This window comes from Pleurodeles waltl, chromosome 2_1 (genome assembly GCF_031143425.1).
Source record: "Pleurodeles waltl isolate 20211129_DDA chromosome 2_1, aPleWal1.hap1.20221129, whole genome shotgun sequence".
NCBI classification, from domain to species: domain Eukaryota; kingdom Metazoa; phylum Chordata; class Amphibia; order Caudata; family Salamandridae; genus Pleurodeles; species Pleurodeles waltl.
This window is the reverse complement of record NC_090438.1, coordinates 301,347,420-301,365,048: the sequence shown is the minus strand read 5'-3', so window position 1 is coordinate 301,365,048 and position 17,629 is coordinate 301,347,420. Positions and strand designations below refer to the sequence as shown.

At 41.2% G+C, this 17,629-nt stretch overlaps 1 protein-coding gene across 1 annotated transcript in view; it reads right to left on the bottom strand.

Moving 5' to 3' along the window:
* Window positions 1-17,629, bottom strand: part of FRMD7 (FERM domain containing 7) — a 366,847-nt gene that overhangs the window by 13,720 nt on the left and 335,498 nt on the right. The window contains exon 8 of the mRNA XM_069206026.1: window positions 1,201-1,296. Within this exon, the coding sequence (XP_069062127.1) occupies window positions 1,201-1,296 (96 nt within the window). The remainder of the gene's footprint in view (window positions 1-1,200; window positions 1,297-17,629) is intronic.

The window sequence follows — 17,629 nt, the reverse complement described above, 5'->3', positions numbered from 1 at the left end:
AGGCACAGCAAGATTTAGTGATTTGTCCAGAATGACAGGATGTTGGGCAGACGCCAAGACTTGAAACTGGTTCCTAGCTCCAAAGTTGGCAGCTCTGGCTGTTACGTCACATCCCCTCGCATTATTGAGAGCACCAGGCCTGTACCAATTTATGTAGGCTGCTGCTGCTCCATCATCTTCAGTGGTGGTCTCGAAATCTCAATGTTTTCATATAGCCTTAGAACCCGCCGTAGCGGGCTCGACCTGCCATTAAAGGCCCGCTCCTACGTTAAAGGCCCAAGCCGAATGCGAGGGCCTTTATCAATGGAAAGGGCCTTTAATGGCCGGTAGAGCCCGCTACGGCGGGTTCTAATATAGCCTTAGAACCCGCCGTAGCAGGCTCTACAGGCCATTAAAGGCCCGCTCCTGCGTTAAAGCCCCGAGCCGAAGGCGAGGGCCTTTAACATTTTTTGAGGGCCTTTAATGGCTGGTAGAGCCCGCTACGGCGAGTTCTAAGGCTATTAGAAAATTCTGCCACTCGGAGGCAGAATGTTCTATTAAATAAAAAAAATCCTCATGAAGCACGAGGGGATTGAGCTTTGTTCACAGCTGTTGCTGTGAACAAAGAGAACATTGAAATGTTGGCTCCGGGCTTTTACCGGCCAGTAAAAGCCCAGAGCACTCCATTGTCTGCAATGGAGATCCGAACATTTCAATGTTCTAATAATATTTAATTCTTATCTTTGAGTTTTCTGATATTAACATGTTTAAGTATCCCAAAGTTAAACTTTGCTTCATGTACCTGAAAATGTGGTTTAATGGAACATATTTAATATAGGCATTGGGGTGATGATAATTTAAAGTAAAAAGTACTTATGTGAGTTAAAGATAGGGTGTTTAAAACAAAACATATACCCCCGGTACTTAGTAGGTGCTGTAAACTGGTAAGGATGATTTTTAGGTGCCTATTCTTCTTGGAACCAGTTTATATTTTGTTCTGTATATCATTTGAACGCATGACTACACACAGAGTGATCAGCAGAACAACAAGGTCAATTGTACTGGAAAAAACTAGCTGAAACAAGTGACCCCACTAAACACACATACCTTCAGAAACTGGCAAATCAACTCAAGGGTACACCATGAAGTATTGCTGATCATTTATGGAGGAAGGTATAATGATGTATAACTATAAAAGAGATGTATAAGTTACATACTTACGAAAAGACGTGGGTGGAGTTTAATAAGAAAATGCTTTCTCTTGAAACTCAGTTTCCGAATCTTGGCCCAGCTGAATGTATTGATCTTTGTGTTGCCCTGTTACAAATGACACACATTGTAACTCCTGAACATTTTACCTTTCAAATTATCTTATTAAATTATGTAATAATGTATTTGATAGTTTTACATTCAACACACAAAACCAATAGATTAAGCCGATATATTGTTGGAATAGCTGAGGAATGTTACAGTAGAATAAGTAAAATATTTTTAGCTAGACTGATATTTTGCTTCATTTTTAGTGTCAATCTTGAACATGTTTGATGTAAATAATCTCACTGCGCCTCCTGATTTACAACATAACAACGTAGTGCTTAATTTGTAAAAAAAACAAAAGTGCCAGGCACCTTGCCAGGTCACTGCAGCTTTCACCACCCAAGTCCCCTGCCAGTGCAGCCAGTGCCAATACAAACAAACTATTAACATCACACTCCTTCATGTGTGACAAACAAGACTATTTCCGGCCCCAACTCTGAGGAATGGCATGGGTGGCATATATGTCTTTTGTGATGTATATTGAACTAATAAACAACTGTTGTGGTTCTCATCTCCAAATAACACAAACAGCACAACCATGTGACAGGCTGTCATAAGTGCCACTGTTGATAATTATTTGTCAGCGCTGAGCATCCAAAATCACAGGCTCAAATTAAGCCCTGTAATAATGTCTATGTAGAATTGAAACTCAGCTGCAAAAGGCAGCACAATAAAAGAAGAATCATGATGACTTAATTAGAAAAAGGCTGAATGAAAATCTTCACACTGATGGATTTGCAAAACATCATGGGCGTGAGAATTTGTACAGCGTGCTGCTTGCAAAGCTCCCTTTTAAGTTCCTTCATGGATACAAATTTACAGCAGCCTGTGTGAAAACTGCACTGGCCTCTTCATATTAAACAAATCCTGTCTGATTCGTGGAGGTATGATGTAGATTTTAAAGAGAGAATAGTTTCAAATTGTTGGTTTCTAATACTTGATTAATTTGAGGTGCATTAAGAGGACATATCAGGTCTAGTTTCTGACATGAAGGGATTTTTGATGTAAAAGCGTACATAATTGCTTTTGAAAATGCCATAATAACTAATGCCAAATTGCTTTTGCAGCCGCCATGTTGCACACCAATGTGGCTCAGACTGCTTTCCCTCTGATGTATTTAGCTTAAATGCTGGGCTCCCTAAGTGAGAATTATGATTTCCCAGCACATCATTTAAAATATACTGTTCTTGTAACTTTTTCTGAGGGCCTTTTTCTGAAGGTCTTTAATCTTTGCCATGCAATAAACTGTATGCACCTGCAGTACTATCTAAGTTGAGGCCCCCTTACACACCCTGGAGTCTTGAATGGGATTCTCCGGCAACCTCCTTCACTGATTCTCCTCTTACCTTTTGAACCAACAACATTTTATTCTCCTGGGTGCTTCCAGGTCCCAGAAGATACCTACCATCTGCAGAGTCCTTCAAGGTTCTGTACTGTCTCCTGTCATCATCAACCTCTCCATGAAGTTGATTAGTGCTCTTTTCTCATATAACAGAATCGATTTATCAATATGTTAATGGCACACAGCTCTAATTGAAAGTTTCTTTGGCTTCAGACATCCAAAGCCTCAAACTCTGTCTGCACATCATCCAGACCTGGATGCCAAGCACCTACCTGCAACTGAACCCAACCAAGCCAAAAACAACAAACAAGAAACAGTATAAACCTATCTCAGTAGTATGAACATTCATAGCTTCGTTCCCTAAATTTCATTGAATGTCAAGTCACTTGCATTCACCCAGGACTCCGATTACACCCTCAAGGAACACATTGCCAAAGAAAGGGAAACCATTTATCCCAAAAGTGATGTCCGAACTGCTGTTCAGGCCCTTGTACTCTTGTATCTGGATGGTGGTAGTGCCCTGCGTCACAGCTACCCAGGCAGCACACTTGCCCTTCTTAAGGACATTCTACATGCTCCAGCACATCTCACCCATGTCCTTAACACATAGGAGCACATCACCCCCAATTTGATGGATTTCCACTGGCTCGCCTTGTCAGGCTGCACCACCTTCAAAACCAGCTGCATCATTTACAATGCCATCAACAGCACTCAACTTATCTTGCAGTCAAGCACCCCATCTGCGCTGGTTCTCTGCATACCTGCAGCTAGGACACAATCAGACTGCAGAATAGGAAGTGTAAAAGAAGAATAAACATGCCAGCAGGCCTTTTTCATCTATACACTAATGATCTGGAAGAACATCCCCGTATCCATCAGGGCTGCCCCAGTGCTGCTCCAATTTAGGAAGAAATTCAAGAAGCACTCTTTGAAGAACACTACATCAGGAAAACATGAACCCTCCACAACCTAGATACCTTTCCTATCACTTGTTGAGTTTTTGCTGTCTTTAATCTTTTCCATGGATCTGCTGCCTTTTGACTAGATTCGAGCTATAGAAGCACCGTTTGCAAACATACATACCTCCACAGCCAGTTGGTGATTGAACATGGTTGGAAAGAATTTGGTAATGTGCTCGGTCAGGGTTATTAAGGACCAGGACCTACACACCTTTGCAGCTGACCATTGATGGAGCAAGGTTAGGAAAGGGTTTGTGGTTCATCCCAGTCAAAGCTTTTCCTTCAAGTCTTTTTGAATACTGGGTGATTGGTTAAAGTTGTAGAAAGACTCCCCTCAACTCAAGATGGGAACTCTTCCAACAGGAAAGCGTCTTCTCCTATTCCAGGCAACTCAGTCCCTCCAGTGTTTAAGCAGGGGGTAAACATAGCCTGTGATTGAGAACAACTAAACAAATCAAACTATAGTTCTTGCAGTTTCCCTGTCTAATATCTCTAACAGTGTAACTCAGTTCTTCTTTCAGAACATGCTTTACTGCAACAGTCCTTAAGTGTTTTGTTCTACAGCCAACAAAAATGTTTTTCCCTAATTTATGTTGGTTCCCCTCAATCTGACAAGGGCAGCCCAGTCCTGTCTCTGAAGGGTCAAAGAAAATTTCTACTTTTCTAGATTTCAGGTGCTATGCTTTTACGCTGCAAGGGGATCACTGTGGCTAGTATGCTGCTTGTACACACATTGGCTACTTGGTGTGGCTTTCTTTGAGAGTGAGATGTAAAGTGTCTGTCAGAGATTTAGGCCCATATTTATACTTTTTGATGAAAATCTGCGTTAGTGCAGGTTTGCGCCAAAAAGTATAGCGCCGGCTAGTGCCATTCTAAGACGCCAGCCTGGTGCCATATTTATGGAGTGGCGCTAGCTGTCACTAATGCCCTGTTAGCGTCCTTGGAAAGGACGCTAACAGGGCTAGGGAGGCTCAGGGGAACCAGAGCTTGTGAGCCAAATTATGGCGCTACACTGTTTACAGGCAAAAAAAGTTGCCTCTAAGCAGTGTAGCACCATTTTCTGGTGCACAACCCCCATGGACATGGCTCCTGTCTTAGTAAAGACAGAAGCCATGCCCACCACCCCAATGGCCATGCCCAGGGAATGAACGCCAGGGCCCTGAGTGGTGTTGTGTAAAAAAAATAAAAATACTCACCCAGACTTACCTGGGATGGGTCTCCCATCCTTAAGTGTCCTCCTGGTGTGGGTAGTGATGTCCCTGGATCCAGGGAAGGGCAAATGTGGGCAATTTCTATGGTCTCTGACCATGGAAATCTGCCTACAGGTCCCCTTATGCCTGCCCAGACCTAGGCGTTAAATAACGGTGCTAAACAAGCTTAGCGCCATTATTTAAGGCCCCCATCCCCCATGCTGGATTTTAGCACGGGGGATAAATATGGCACAAAAGCCATATCGTCCTTTTCTGGACGGGAACGCCTAACTTGCATCTCATTGATGCAAGGTAGGTTTTCTCCTCCTGAACACAATGTAAACTCCATTACTTTGGCGCGAAACGTGTCTAGCACCAAAGTATAAATATGGAGATAGGTTTGCGCTGAATTAGCATTAAAAAAATGACGTTAATTCAGCACAAACCAAGTATAAATATGGGCCAAAGTTTTGACCTTTTGGCATCTCACTGGCCTGCAGCCAGACATATACCCACTGTGACTCACAATTATAGTAGGTGTGAATTAGAATAACTATTTGTGAGCCCTTTGGGGCTCTGCCAAATTTCAGGCATCCAGTAACATAACTTATAGCACACAGGCAAGGAATATGGCTACCCAAAATCAAATTTTTCAAAAATGTTGCCTTGTCTACATTCTGAAAATGTGAAGTTTGCTGCATTGCCATACCAAAAGCTAGACAAACATTGGCAAAGCCAATAGGTCTGGTGCTGTCCACCAGCATTTTGAAGATTCTTGTTTTTTATCATAGTTTTTGCAAAGCCTTATGTTTGGGAATTTGCTGGGCATTCGTAAATCTGAAAGCAATGACTAATAGCCAAAATGTTTGGTGGTCTCAAAGAAGCAAAAAATGTGTTTGACACAACCTCAGACAAATGGATAGTGTGGCTCAAAAGATCTTGGCTAACACAGACTTAAAGAAGCAAATTTTTTGGCTGCTGGCTGCCAGCCTCTTACCTTTGAGAAAGAAGGAAGGAAAAAAAGAAATAAAAAAGGAAGGAAGGAAACAAGAAAAGAAGAAATGAAAGAAAAAAGAAGACAAAAAAAGAAGAAAAGAAACACCGAACAAAAAAGGGAAGAAAGAAAGAAGGAAAGAAGGAGTAAAAGAAGGAAAGCATGAGAGGAGGGAAGAAAGCATGAAAAGAAAGAAGGAAGGAAAGAAGGAAAGAAAGAAGGAAAGAAGAAATTAAAGAAGGAAGGAAAGTAAAGCAGAAAAGAATGGAAGAATAAAAGAAAGAAGAGAGAAGGAAAGAAAGAATGAAAGAAGAAAAGAAGTAAATAAATAAAAACAAAGTTTTTCAGGTGCTATAAACTAAACATGATAAAGGCCGGTTTTCTTCCTGGACAAGTTTTTATAAAACGGTTGGTTAAATTGAAAATTGGCCGCTTCTGAATTCACATGTAAAATATTGAAGCTTTCGGTTTAGTAGTAAAAAGAAGAGGATAACTTAATACAGAACAGTTTTAAATGGATGTAATCTGTTTTGTTGTGAAATACCAGCAGTCAGATAAAGAAAGAATTTCCAACAGCATTGGAAAGAGATAGGAAACTATAAAGCATGGTGTGCGGCATCTGCTGTTCTCACATCTAGTATAATGAGTTCTACTTTCACCGCAGGCTCTAAACACAAAGGCAACAGTGAAGTAATTATAAATGTAAAAGAAAAAAACACTGCTACTATTTTGTTTGCAGATGTGATCCTTGTGAAAGATCAAAATGCAGTCACTCAAAGTGATATTGTAGACAAGTAGAGGTAGCTAAGGACCAATGCACCACCCGGCTGTGAGTCCCACAAAATAGCTAAACCTGCTGCCCACCTCTGTAGGTTAGCTACCCAGTAACGTAACATAGAAATATTTTTTTATGTTAAAGAGGCACCACACACAATAAAGTATATACATAATTAAAATTACAAAAACAATCAGTAAATTTCTTATTGTTTAGATTCGTTATTCTTCCTCATGAACAGGAGCGCATCCAGCTCGTTTGGCCTAAAATGAAATAGTGTCCTGATGAAGAATTTATTTTGTGTGTTGCATCTCCAGCGTATAAAAACTCAAAGTAACGTTAACCAGTGGCTGAAGTAGGCTGAACCATTGCCCCTTATTGTATGCTGTATTTGGCGGAAGGGAAATGTGAATGACACACCAACAGACCAATAGAAGATAAGGGATGGCTGAAAACCCCTTTAAGTAAGTATATTATACCTATAATTTTAGTAAAATCAAAAAAGTCTTGCCTAATGCCAGACCTAAGAACTTAGTTATGCTTAAATTGCTATACTTGCCTTTTTGGTGAGGAAGCTTTGTGTTGCCTTTGTGTTTAGAGCCTGAGGCGAAAGCAGGACCTTTCTATCAGATGTAAACACATACCACATTCCACACTTTATCAGTTCCTGTCTCTTGCCAATGCTGTTGTAAATTTCTTTTGAATTGTTCTTTGTTTATCTGACTGCTGGTATTGTCATGAGGTTATTTTAGCATAATTTTATAGGCACATTGTTTTAGCCATAGGCCTGCAGCTTGTGCCATTTAGCTTAGTAGTAATTAATTTTAATTATTTATTTTATTTTATCAGACGTCTCATTTTGTAGTGATGTTTTTATTTCTTTATCTGTTGTTAGCTCTGCCTGGGAATTATTTTCATTTCTTAGCACACAATCTGTACTCTGTGCTTGCTCAAGGTTGTACATGATCTTTTTGTCAGTACAAAGTAGAACATAACAATCTCTGCCACTTCAAGGAAACATATGCGTTCTTAAGTTAGGGCAATTTTCTTAGAACACCAGCTGTTTCATTCTAAAACATCTCTCTGCCCCCTATACATTAGAGGGAAGTTCCAGCCACAAATTGCCACAGCATGCTTCATTGCAGCTGTCTGCTGAGACTTGACGTTTCTTCCGCCAATATGGGGGGGGGGACTCTCTGTGAACCAACAGCCCTCTTCGTTACTACCATATTTAGGTATAGGGGATGGTGTCTTCCCAGGGGCCCTGAAGGGTGGATTAGGGCTAACACTGCTGCGCTCTATTTTAGAACCTTAATGGTGTAGGTAGGAATTCTAATTCTTAGGATTTTGACACTATGGTGGGACTTTTCTTATGTTTCACTTTCTTTATCATCGCTCTGCTGTTTTTATGTTTAATTGTCCTAATCATTGAATCAACCAGTCTTCTGCTTATGTTTGTCATTGCATGTGCGAGATGAATGTAACTGAAAGAGAAGGCTGAGATCTGTTCCAACACGATTTCTGAGAAATCAGAATGTCATGCACACAGCGGCCACAAATCATCCCCACTCTTGGGTGCTGGTGAGATGCTGCTAGCTGGCGGGAAAGGTAAGGCCAAACGTTGTCACATGGTGTGGGATTGGACTCAGTTCCCCACAATCCAGTGGTGCTGCCACCCAAATACAGCAGTTTAGTTGTTATAATGGGACTCAACACAACAAGCACCACCAGCGTTTGGTCAAGCACTGAATTATGGATCTTCCTGAGTATCTCTGTCTCACTACTTGCTAAAGGCACCCCAATGCTATATACGAAGATGTCCATGGTATAGAGGAATTCCTCCTCAGCTGGATAGGTAGCACCTATTTAAGACTGTAGATTGTTCAAGCTTGAACCTTAAAAGGATTAATCCCCAGTTATTGTCTTTATCTTTGAACAAGCACATTCAATATGGCAAACCCAGAACGGGTGGTAGTTGCAGTAAACATAAGGCTTCCCCTCACTAATTATTTTTTAAATAATGGCCTTACAGCCCAGGGAGTTCCTGTTACATTTGTGGTTGAGGCACATCCAGCTTATAGAACAGAAATGTTCTATTCTTGGGTCAATTGTTCAGCAGTTGAAGGGAACACTAATACATTTCATCATTATACACCTGCTAATCATCTGCACACTACAGAGCATACACATATATAGAAATACCTTTATCTTTTCAAGACCACCAAAACTTGCTTGTTTGCACCCTAGCACATACAACACTTCATGTTGGGCTAGGTCCTTTGAGTAATGAAGGACCTACCTGGCCAAAATTGTCCAGATACACACCACATCCTGATATAGGCATCCTGGCGGTAGGTGAAGTTCACTGTTTATACATTGAATTAGTTGCAATATATAGACTCTTGGTACAGTTTGTAATGCAAACATTAAATACTAACCCAACATGAGCTGCTCCAGCACAACCGCATGCAGGTATCAACTCTGCAACAGTGCATTTGATTATGGATAAAGTACCCGCAAAACATGAAGAGATTCCGTTTTGGTTAGCTTAAAAAGTAAACGTGCTGGAAAAGCAGTGTTTCCCCAGAGGGGACCCCAAGATGAATACAGAACTCTCACTATGTGCTTGCTATTTGGGATGGTTCCTTCGGTCGATAACTGCACTACCTGTGGAACAGTATTTGCAGTGCTCTATACTACTTCACACGGTACATCAACAATTGCCAATCTTCCGGAAGTGTTAAAACAAATTCAAGATGAATTACCGGGCTACCCCAATACTGGATTTGGGGATGCAATTAATGGGCAATTTTGCTACAGTGCCTCAATAATATTAAGTAACCCTAAAGGGGAAGAAGTAGCACTGGATCAAGAATGTGAGCTGCCTAAAATTATTGCAGAAACCTATTCAAGTATAGGTCAAGATAGTTTGGGAGTCAGACGTAGTAAACCACAATTACAAGGTAAATCCAATAGGGATTCTAACAAGCAATCAGGTGAGGGTTCCTAAAAATGGTGGGATAAACAAAATCAAACATCCAAAAAAACACAGGGGAGAATCTCCACACATGGAGACTCCTGAGAAATGTTATAACTTAAGATATAGGGATAATGTAAAAACTCTTGAAAGATATCTGTATACTGATACACGCCAATCTTGTTCCTTTCAGGACTCACCGGATGAAGGTAGGGAGAGAGGTGCGCTAGCAGAACAACGAACAGAGTACGTGAATCCAAAAAAAGATTCACAATGCTCTTCAGAAGTTTTGATTAAAAAAGAAGAGAAACTGCCACAACAAAAAACACAATTTAAAAAGAAGGTGGCAAGTATTTCTGCAAGAAGTGCCAAGCAAGATGAGAGTTTTATTGAAGAACAGGAACAGGCACGGGCTCTGCTAGACAGTGCAGCAAAAGTCACAATAGTTTGCTGAAATCTTCAAGAGCATCTGGAGGTGAAAGCAACTGACGACTTTTTAGAGTTTTCGAGACTGTGGGCATGCATGTCTCCACTTTTAATATGGTGTATAAAATGAAAATACAGTTAGAGGGAGACATTAAGGGCACAATTGACATTGTATTCTGGTAACGATTAACTGGCATATATGACATTTTGTTGGCCAAAAAAGAATGGCCGCCAGGGTTTGTTCGTGAAGTCCCACGGTAGTAGGAGATTATTAAACCTTCCTTCTCACCCCTGGTTCCTGTAGAATTGAAAGAGTTGGACGCATTTGATTAAGTATTGGGACAAGCCCCTGTGCTGTATAGCTATCATGTTGGGTGGAATAAAGATTATCCCTACCATATAATAATACCAATCAGGTCCCAACCACACCTTCAACCTCAATATCCTATTAAGCATAAAGCTAAAAAGCCTGTGTGAGAGGTTCTCGCACAGTTAAAGTACCAGGGTACAATTGAGCCCTGCGTCACACTAATGAATAATGCCCATTGCTAAGCAGGACCATTCATATAGAGTAGTCTTAGAATACAGACATTTAAACAGCCATATATGCACATTTGCTCTCCAAATTGCACATAGCACACCACTCATTAACAAACAATATACTGTGCAAAAAAATACAAAACAACGTTGGATATTTCCAATAGCTTTTTTTGTTAAGACATACAGCTTGAAAGTAGGGATTTAACAGCATTTAGCACTAGAGGCTCACAGATAACAATTAGTAGGCTCCCACAGCGGTAAAAGAACAGTCCTGGGCTGTTTTCAGCAGGTATAGCATTCATTTTACACAATATTGACCCTGAGGCGTTGCCCTATGTCGACGACATCTACCTAATGGATGATGACTTTATTCACCATTTAAAACAGGTCCCTGCATAGCTGTGGGATTTGCCAAATTCGGCTACAGATTCAATTTTAAGAAAACAAAAATTCTATTTTTGGGAAATGAGTTATCAAATGAAGGCAAGAGCCTAACGCCACACTTTCTAGAAAAATGCGCCCAATTGCAACCACCAAATATCATAAAAAAGCTCCAGTCATTGCTGCACTTTTCAAACTTTGGCTGAATTTACATTTCAGATTATGTACAATGCATTAAACCATTATATGATTTAATATGCCCCGACTTTTCAAGTAAATATTGGACAGTCGAACTCACACACATTCTCAGAGCATAGCAACAAGACATGCTTGAAGCAAAACACTTACAAACAAGGGACAACAAAACACATTTGGTCATCAGAGTTATTGCTGGTGCCATCGGCTTCACCTATGTTACATTTAATGAGGGTGATACCGTCCCTGTTGCATACAAATCACACTTGTACTCCACAGCAGAACAACGCTTTGCTCCCACAGAAAAGATTCTGACGGCTGTTAAGATGGCTGTCATTAATAAGAGACCTCTGGCTCAGGGGAAACGTATTATTGTTGTCGCTCCGGTCCCAGTTCTTGAGGCGGTCACAAAGGCCAGCGTTCCAAATGCGAAAGCATTACATCAACGCTGGATCCAATGGGCGACGTCTCTGATAGCTACTGATGTTAATTACATTTTCAACCCAAAATTACAAACTCAAGAATTCCTTTAATACGAAATGGAATAACCAGTACCAACAAACACTTTGCCTATTTATCAATATCAAACAATTATTTACACTGATGGTCCAGCTGAAGACACTAAACACTAATACTCCGCTACTTGTGAGGCTGTGAGTGGCTACATGAAAGATGGTGAATTCCATCCACAAAATACTTTGGGGGACTGTACTGCACAAATAGCAGAGCTTAAAACTTGGGGCTGGCACTGGAATACACGGATCCAGAAAAATAACGTTAATAGTCTGTAATTCATACTGCTGTGTCCAGTCTGTATCATAATGGGTTCAGAGATTCAAGAGGCAACACCATAAAACACAGGTTACTGGGGGAAAGTAGCGGATCTAAAAGAAATGCTACCCAATATCTGTGCAGTCCATACATTGGGGCATCAACGTGGAGGAATACATGTTACAGGCAATACTTTAGCTGATGAAGTGGCCAAGTCAGCAGTAACTACGGCTTCTGTTGCTGCAATTGCTCATTCACGAACAAGGCTGGATGTTGAAACACTGACTGCTGTGAAAGCTTTGGCTGATGGCAAGCCATTACCAAAGGCAAATCCTTCCAAATATTCCTACCACATAATTAGCCTGAATACTGTCCGTAGTAACAATACCAGGAGTGGGTGATCGTGTGATGCCCAACCAAGACCAAAGATTTGAGTTGATGAAAGTGGCTACTACAAAAATGCTATTGTTAGCCAGGTCTGTGCAAACCGACAAAACAGACAAAACAGTATGTTCTTTGCTGTGACATCTGTCAACAAATAAAAGGGTCCACAGTCAAACGTCCACCTGAGACACCCCTTCTTATTTCCAACAAACCACTGTAATGTGTGTACCTGGACCATTGTGGTCCTTTGACACCTGATGGTGCTTAGAAATATATTTAGTCAATGCCGACTCATGCTCCAGATTTCTATGGGTATGGCCACAACGATCAGCTGATGCCCCAATGTTTTAAAACTGTAATTAAAGATTTGTGAGTCTTTATTGGTACAAATGCAGTTTCAGCTTTCTACTCAGACCAGGGCCCTGCCTTTGCCTCAAGGGCATTAAGGGACACCATGGTTTCGTTAGGGGTCCAACACCATTTCTTGTCCCCCTACCATCCAGAGGATAACAGTCTAATGAGCAGAAGAATTGAGACTTATAGCAATCCTTAACAGCAAGAGTATTAGGTATGAGTCGTAGTTGGCTAAATTACCTGCATGGAGTCCAAAGAGCATTTGATAATCGGCCGAGAAATTCCCTGGGAGGGTGCACCCCATAGAAGGTGCTGTTTGGGATACAAATGTATGTTCCAGATCTTGATGGCTCTGGTGTGGAGGTGGCAGACAAACCCTTTGAAATGAATTAACATGTCATTGTCTTGCAGAAGTTACAACAGTTCCATGATGAAAATGCGTTTGCCTGTGCCGCCTCCTTAGGACTAAGGGATGCGCGAATACCGTCTGGATTCCGATTTGGTGTTAGGAAGTGCTGTGTTCAGGCCATCCCTTCCTAATACCGAATCTGAATTGTATGTATGATTGCTTTGCGACCGTGAATGCGTTCGCAAAACAGTCACAGTTAACACCAATTTCAAATTGGTGCTAACCCATTTGAAAATGGGAAGGGGTCCCCAAGAAACCCCGTCCCGTTTCTGAATGGTAGTGAAAAGATTTTTTCAGAGCAGGCAGTGGTCCCATGGACCACTGCCTGCGCTTAAAAAAATGAAAAGAAAACTTTTAATTTTGCATTTTGAAATGCATCATGTTTTCCTTTAAGAAAAATGAGCTGTATTTTTAAAAAACAGCTTTTTTTAAAAAGCAGTCACAGACATGGTGGTCTGTTGTCCCCAGCAGGCCATCATCGCTCTGAGTGTGGCCATTCCCAATGGGGTCGCAATTTGCGACCTACCTCATGAATATTGATGAGGCAGGTCTTTGCGACCCCATTTGGAATCGCTAACTGTTTGCTTAACACCGTTGTCCTTTATATCATGCACCATTTCCAGGCCTGGTAATACACTGTACCAGAGCTATTATTCTACCACCGCTATCTGGATCAAAAGAAAATGGCTTTGTCTCCATTGACAATGTCAAGTTACACCATGTGGCCGATCCTACACAGCAGACCTAGAGGACTCCTAAGTAGTTCCCGAATCCCTCTCACTACAAACCAGGAAGTTCCTCTACAGGTTCTGAGCAGTGATGCATACACTTGCCCGAGCTTGGGGAGGGTGGAAAATAATCTTTCATTAGTACCACTAACTTTATCTGTGACAAGAAACAACCAAAAGGAGCAATACTACTCAAATTAATCGTTTACTACGAACCACCAAGTGAGACTTCTGCTAGTTCTCCACTTCCTCACACCACTCCAACTTTTGCACTAACTGCTTCTAAATACTTTGCTGATCAAAAATCTTCTCTGATACATCCACCTCTCCTGCAACATCATTGTCAAAACAACGTGAGCTGATAAATTGGCTCTTAACTAACTATTGTATTTGTCTATGGAACTATCTGTGGCTCTTACTAACTGTACTTGCCTTCCTTCTTTAGGTTGAGTTTATTATCGTCTTTTTCTTACTGATACATGGTCATTAACTTCCTGGACGCTCTGCAGTCGAACTGGTGGATGAGGTCCTGAAACCACATTTTTCCTCACATAAGGTCCATCAGGACTTGTCCCTAGTGAACTTTTCAGCTATATCAATTCCTGACGGGATTGTTTGGGATAAAGTATCTTTTGATATATGTGGACCGACTGAGGTTTGTCAAGTTCCATACACTTTCAAACTTTCAATGAATTATGTGATAGCACCTGGGGTTGTTTCTGATGATTGGGATATAAAAGCAGTTGATTCTTTGCTTTTCAGAGCTAGAGTATTTTACTGTATTTGAAAGTGAAGATATTTACCAAACGAAAGAAAATAATAGAGATGTGTTATGTTATGATTAATATGGACATCATTTTATTCATGGAGTTAGCACCATAAAGGCTGTTTTTAATTGCACACAATGGGAACATTGTCCTACCCAACCCCTGGGGAGTTCTAAAACATACATGGAAAAGTTTACATATTTTTCTGGGCATAATGCTAAAAATGCTGAGTCTTATTATTTTAAATTGCCTCCAAAGGAAATGCACAAAGTTGATTTACTCTGCTTCCTTTGTTTTCTGGTTGGCTATAGAATGCTATGAATTTTGAAAGTTGATCGACTTGAAGATTGTTAGGGGAACTAAAAACATGCAAGCAAAGGGAAGAGAAGCTTTATTTAGAGCATGCCTGATACCTTTATAAACAATATTTTTAAATGACACCGTGCAGCAAACAAGTTGCCTAGGCTTCGCAAAAATTAAAGAATTGAAGAATTGATTGCGCCCAGTATCCCCAATCCAGGAACGTTTTACAAATTTCAAAAATACATTAATGCAACTGAAGAACAGCTCGATGGCTGGGTCCAAAATGGTACATTTAACACATTTAACACAACACTTTCAAGTCCTTATGTGTGGTTATTGTGGCAAGTGGTCACAAATTGTCATGCGTGGTTTGTAAACACCACAGGGGTTTTCAGAGTGCACAGACCAGGCCCTTGCTATATGTCATCAGAACATTTGGGTATTGTGACAACATACAGTGTAGGAAAATTATGCCAGCAATGGTTAAAACACTTCCTCACTAGATGTTGTAAAAGAACTCCTCAATCCCCAGTCAAATAATACAGATTTAATTTACATGATTTGTTGTTAGGCCCCAGAAGACAACGTAAAAAGGGCTTCTTATAAGCAATTTACAAGTAAATTTGGAAGCTGCGGCCTGGTTAAGGCAAATAGATCAGGAAAACTTACAGAAAGTATTAGCCATTGTGGATAATGGGATTAATATCTGTCTGACCACATATACACTCTTAACAGCATCATTTCTTCTGCAGTTGACATTATGCAATGTGATATTTCATCTTTACAACATGGACAGTCAACGTAGGTCCATTATGCAGTTGGGTTGGACACAACAGACATTGAAAAATGGTTGTGTTCCGTGGCATTACGTCAGAGCTAAAAACCTGTTTACCACATTTAATTTGATGGACAACAACAGATCATACCTAAGAAAGAAGCAACTTATGTTATGCTGAACATCAAGAAGTTAGGAAAGTTGCCTTTTATGGTGGCAGAAATACTATCTGCAGTCTGGTTAATTCATTGGTTTATCTATCTGCCTACTTCAATACTCCAATTCACATCTTGCTTAAAACACATTCCAGAAGGCAGAAATGAAACGCCAGGAGACAGCTACATTCATGAGGTGTGGGAACTACCCTTCCCGTACAAATATTTCAATGGCATGAAAGAGGTCTTTCTTAGTGGGTAGCAGGTGCAAGACCTCAGTGAGCCATCCAATGGTTTGCAAACAACAGTCCTTGCACAGAGTTGTAATGCTTCTGCAGCAAATTTGGCCTTCTATCTGAAGGGAGTTCCAGTGCCCCTGATTCAACTAGCATGCCAGGTGCTCTCAAATGTAAGTTATGTGCTTTTAAACAGCAAGAGCTGTTGTGGAATACGAGCCGGAATTGCCTACATAGTTTTGGTCTCCAAAATTATAACTTGCTGCAGTAACGTCCTCCCCCCACCCATGCAACAGAGGTAAGTAGCAGACATTTGTCCTCATATTGATACTTCCATTGTACATTTTGACAAGTTAAGCACACTAAAAGCTAAATTTTTTCAGAAACATGCAGGACTGACACCTGCCCTATGAGACCTATGCACTCCAAAAAGCGAGGTCATCTGCCGATATTCAGTCCCTTTTAAATACAAACTTTCCGAGACACTTCAGTAAGCTTGTGGGATGCATATTTAATGCATCCAACATAGCTGGGATTCTACATTTCTTTAAGGCTGTAGATAACATGAAATCGGGGCCTGGGTTTGTGAGCACCTTTTCATCTATATTTGGTATAATACTTTCAGTCATACACTAAGGGCCTCATTATGGGTCTGGCAGGCCTGTGACAGCTATGTTGATGTTCCAACTGCAGTGATGCACACAGAAGACCGCCAGCAGTTCACCGGCACCGCCATCCAGCACAGGCCGCAGCGGTTGTATGGAAGCACAAACAGTCCAGCAGGGACCCTGTTTCCGCCGGACCTATTAGGAGGTAGCACACCACCAATGTGACTGCCGCGGTCCACCCACCATGGCACCAGAAATGAACAGTATAAAGGAATTCACTCACCTCCAGGGAAACATACATGTCCGGAGTCCCCATAAAACCAAAACCAGACATCATTCCCCTGCTCCTCCTCACCAAAAGACAATAGAATCATAGCCGACGAGGACAACAACTGTAAGTACACACACTCACCTGTTATATTTGTAAAATGTAGAAATTTGTACAGTTACATAACATACCATAGGGAGGGGGGTGCGAAGCGCTGCACTCAAACATAACAGCATAGTGACACACACAACCACATAATGCATCAAGGACACCCACACATACAAATCACGCACACTTCAGCCAGCACACACACGTACCACACGTCAATACCACACATTTACGCTTGGCAACACAGCACAGGCCCAGGCTCACAGATTCCCATTCAACATACAAACTCGTAACAACAACACAACAACTGTGCAAATACAATAACATGGCACACACCCACACCCAACACTAGCCAGGGACCAGACACACATACAACATGCATGTACATCCATGTGCAATGGAACACAAACAACACCACCATCATACAACCCAGCAAACGTCACACGCATCACACACACACACAGCACATCAAATCTGTTATGCCATGCACAATTCACACATGCACAGTCAAAACACACAAACCAACACATCACAACAACACCGGCACAGCAGTGATGGGAGCAGCAAAACCATACATAGAAGGAGGTCATACTGGGACACATCTCATGTTAAACAAGGCCAACAAAAACATCCCCACACGAACAGGCCCCATTCAGATCTAATGGACAACAAATAACAACAACAAATG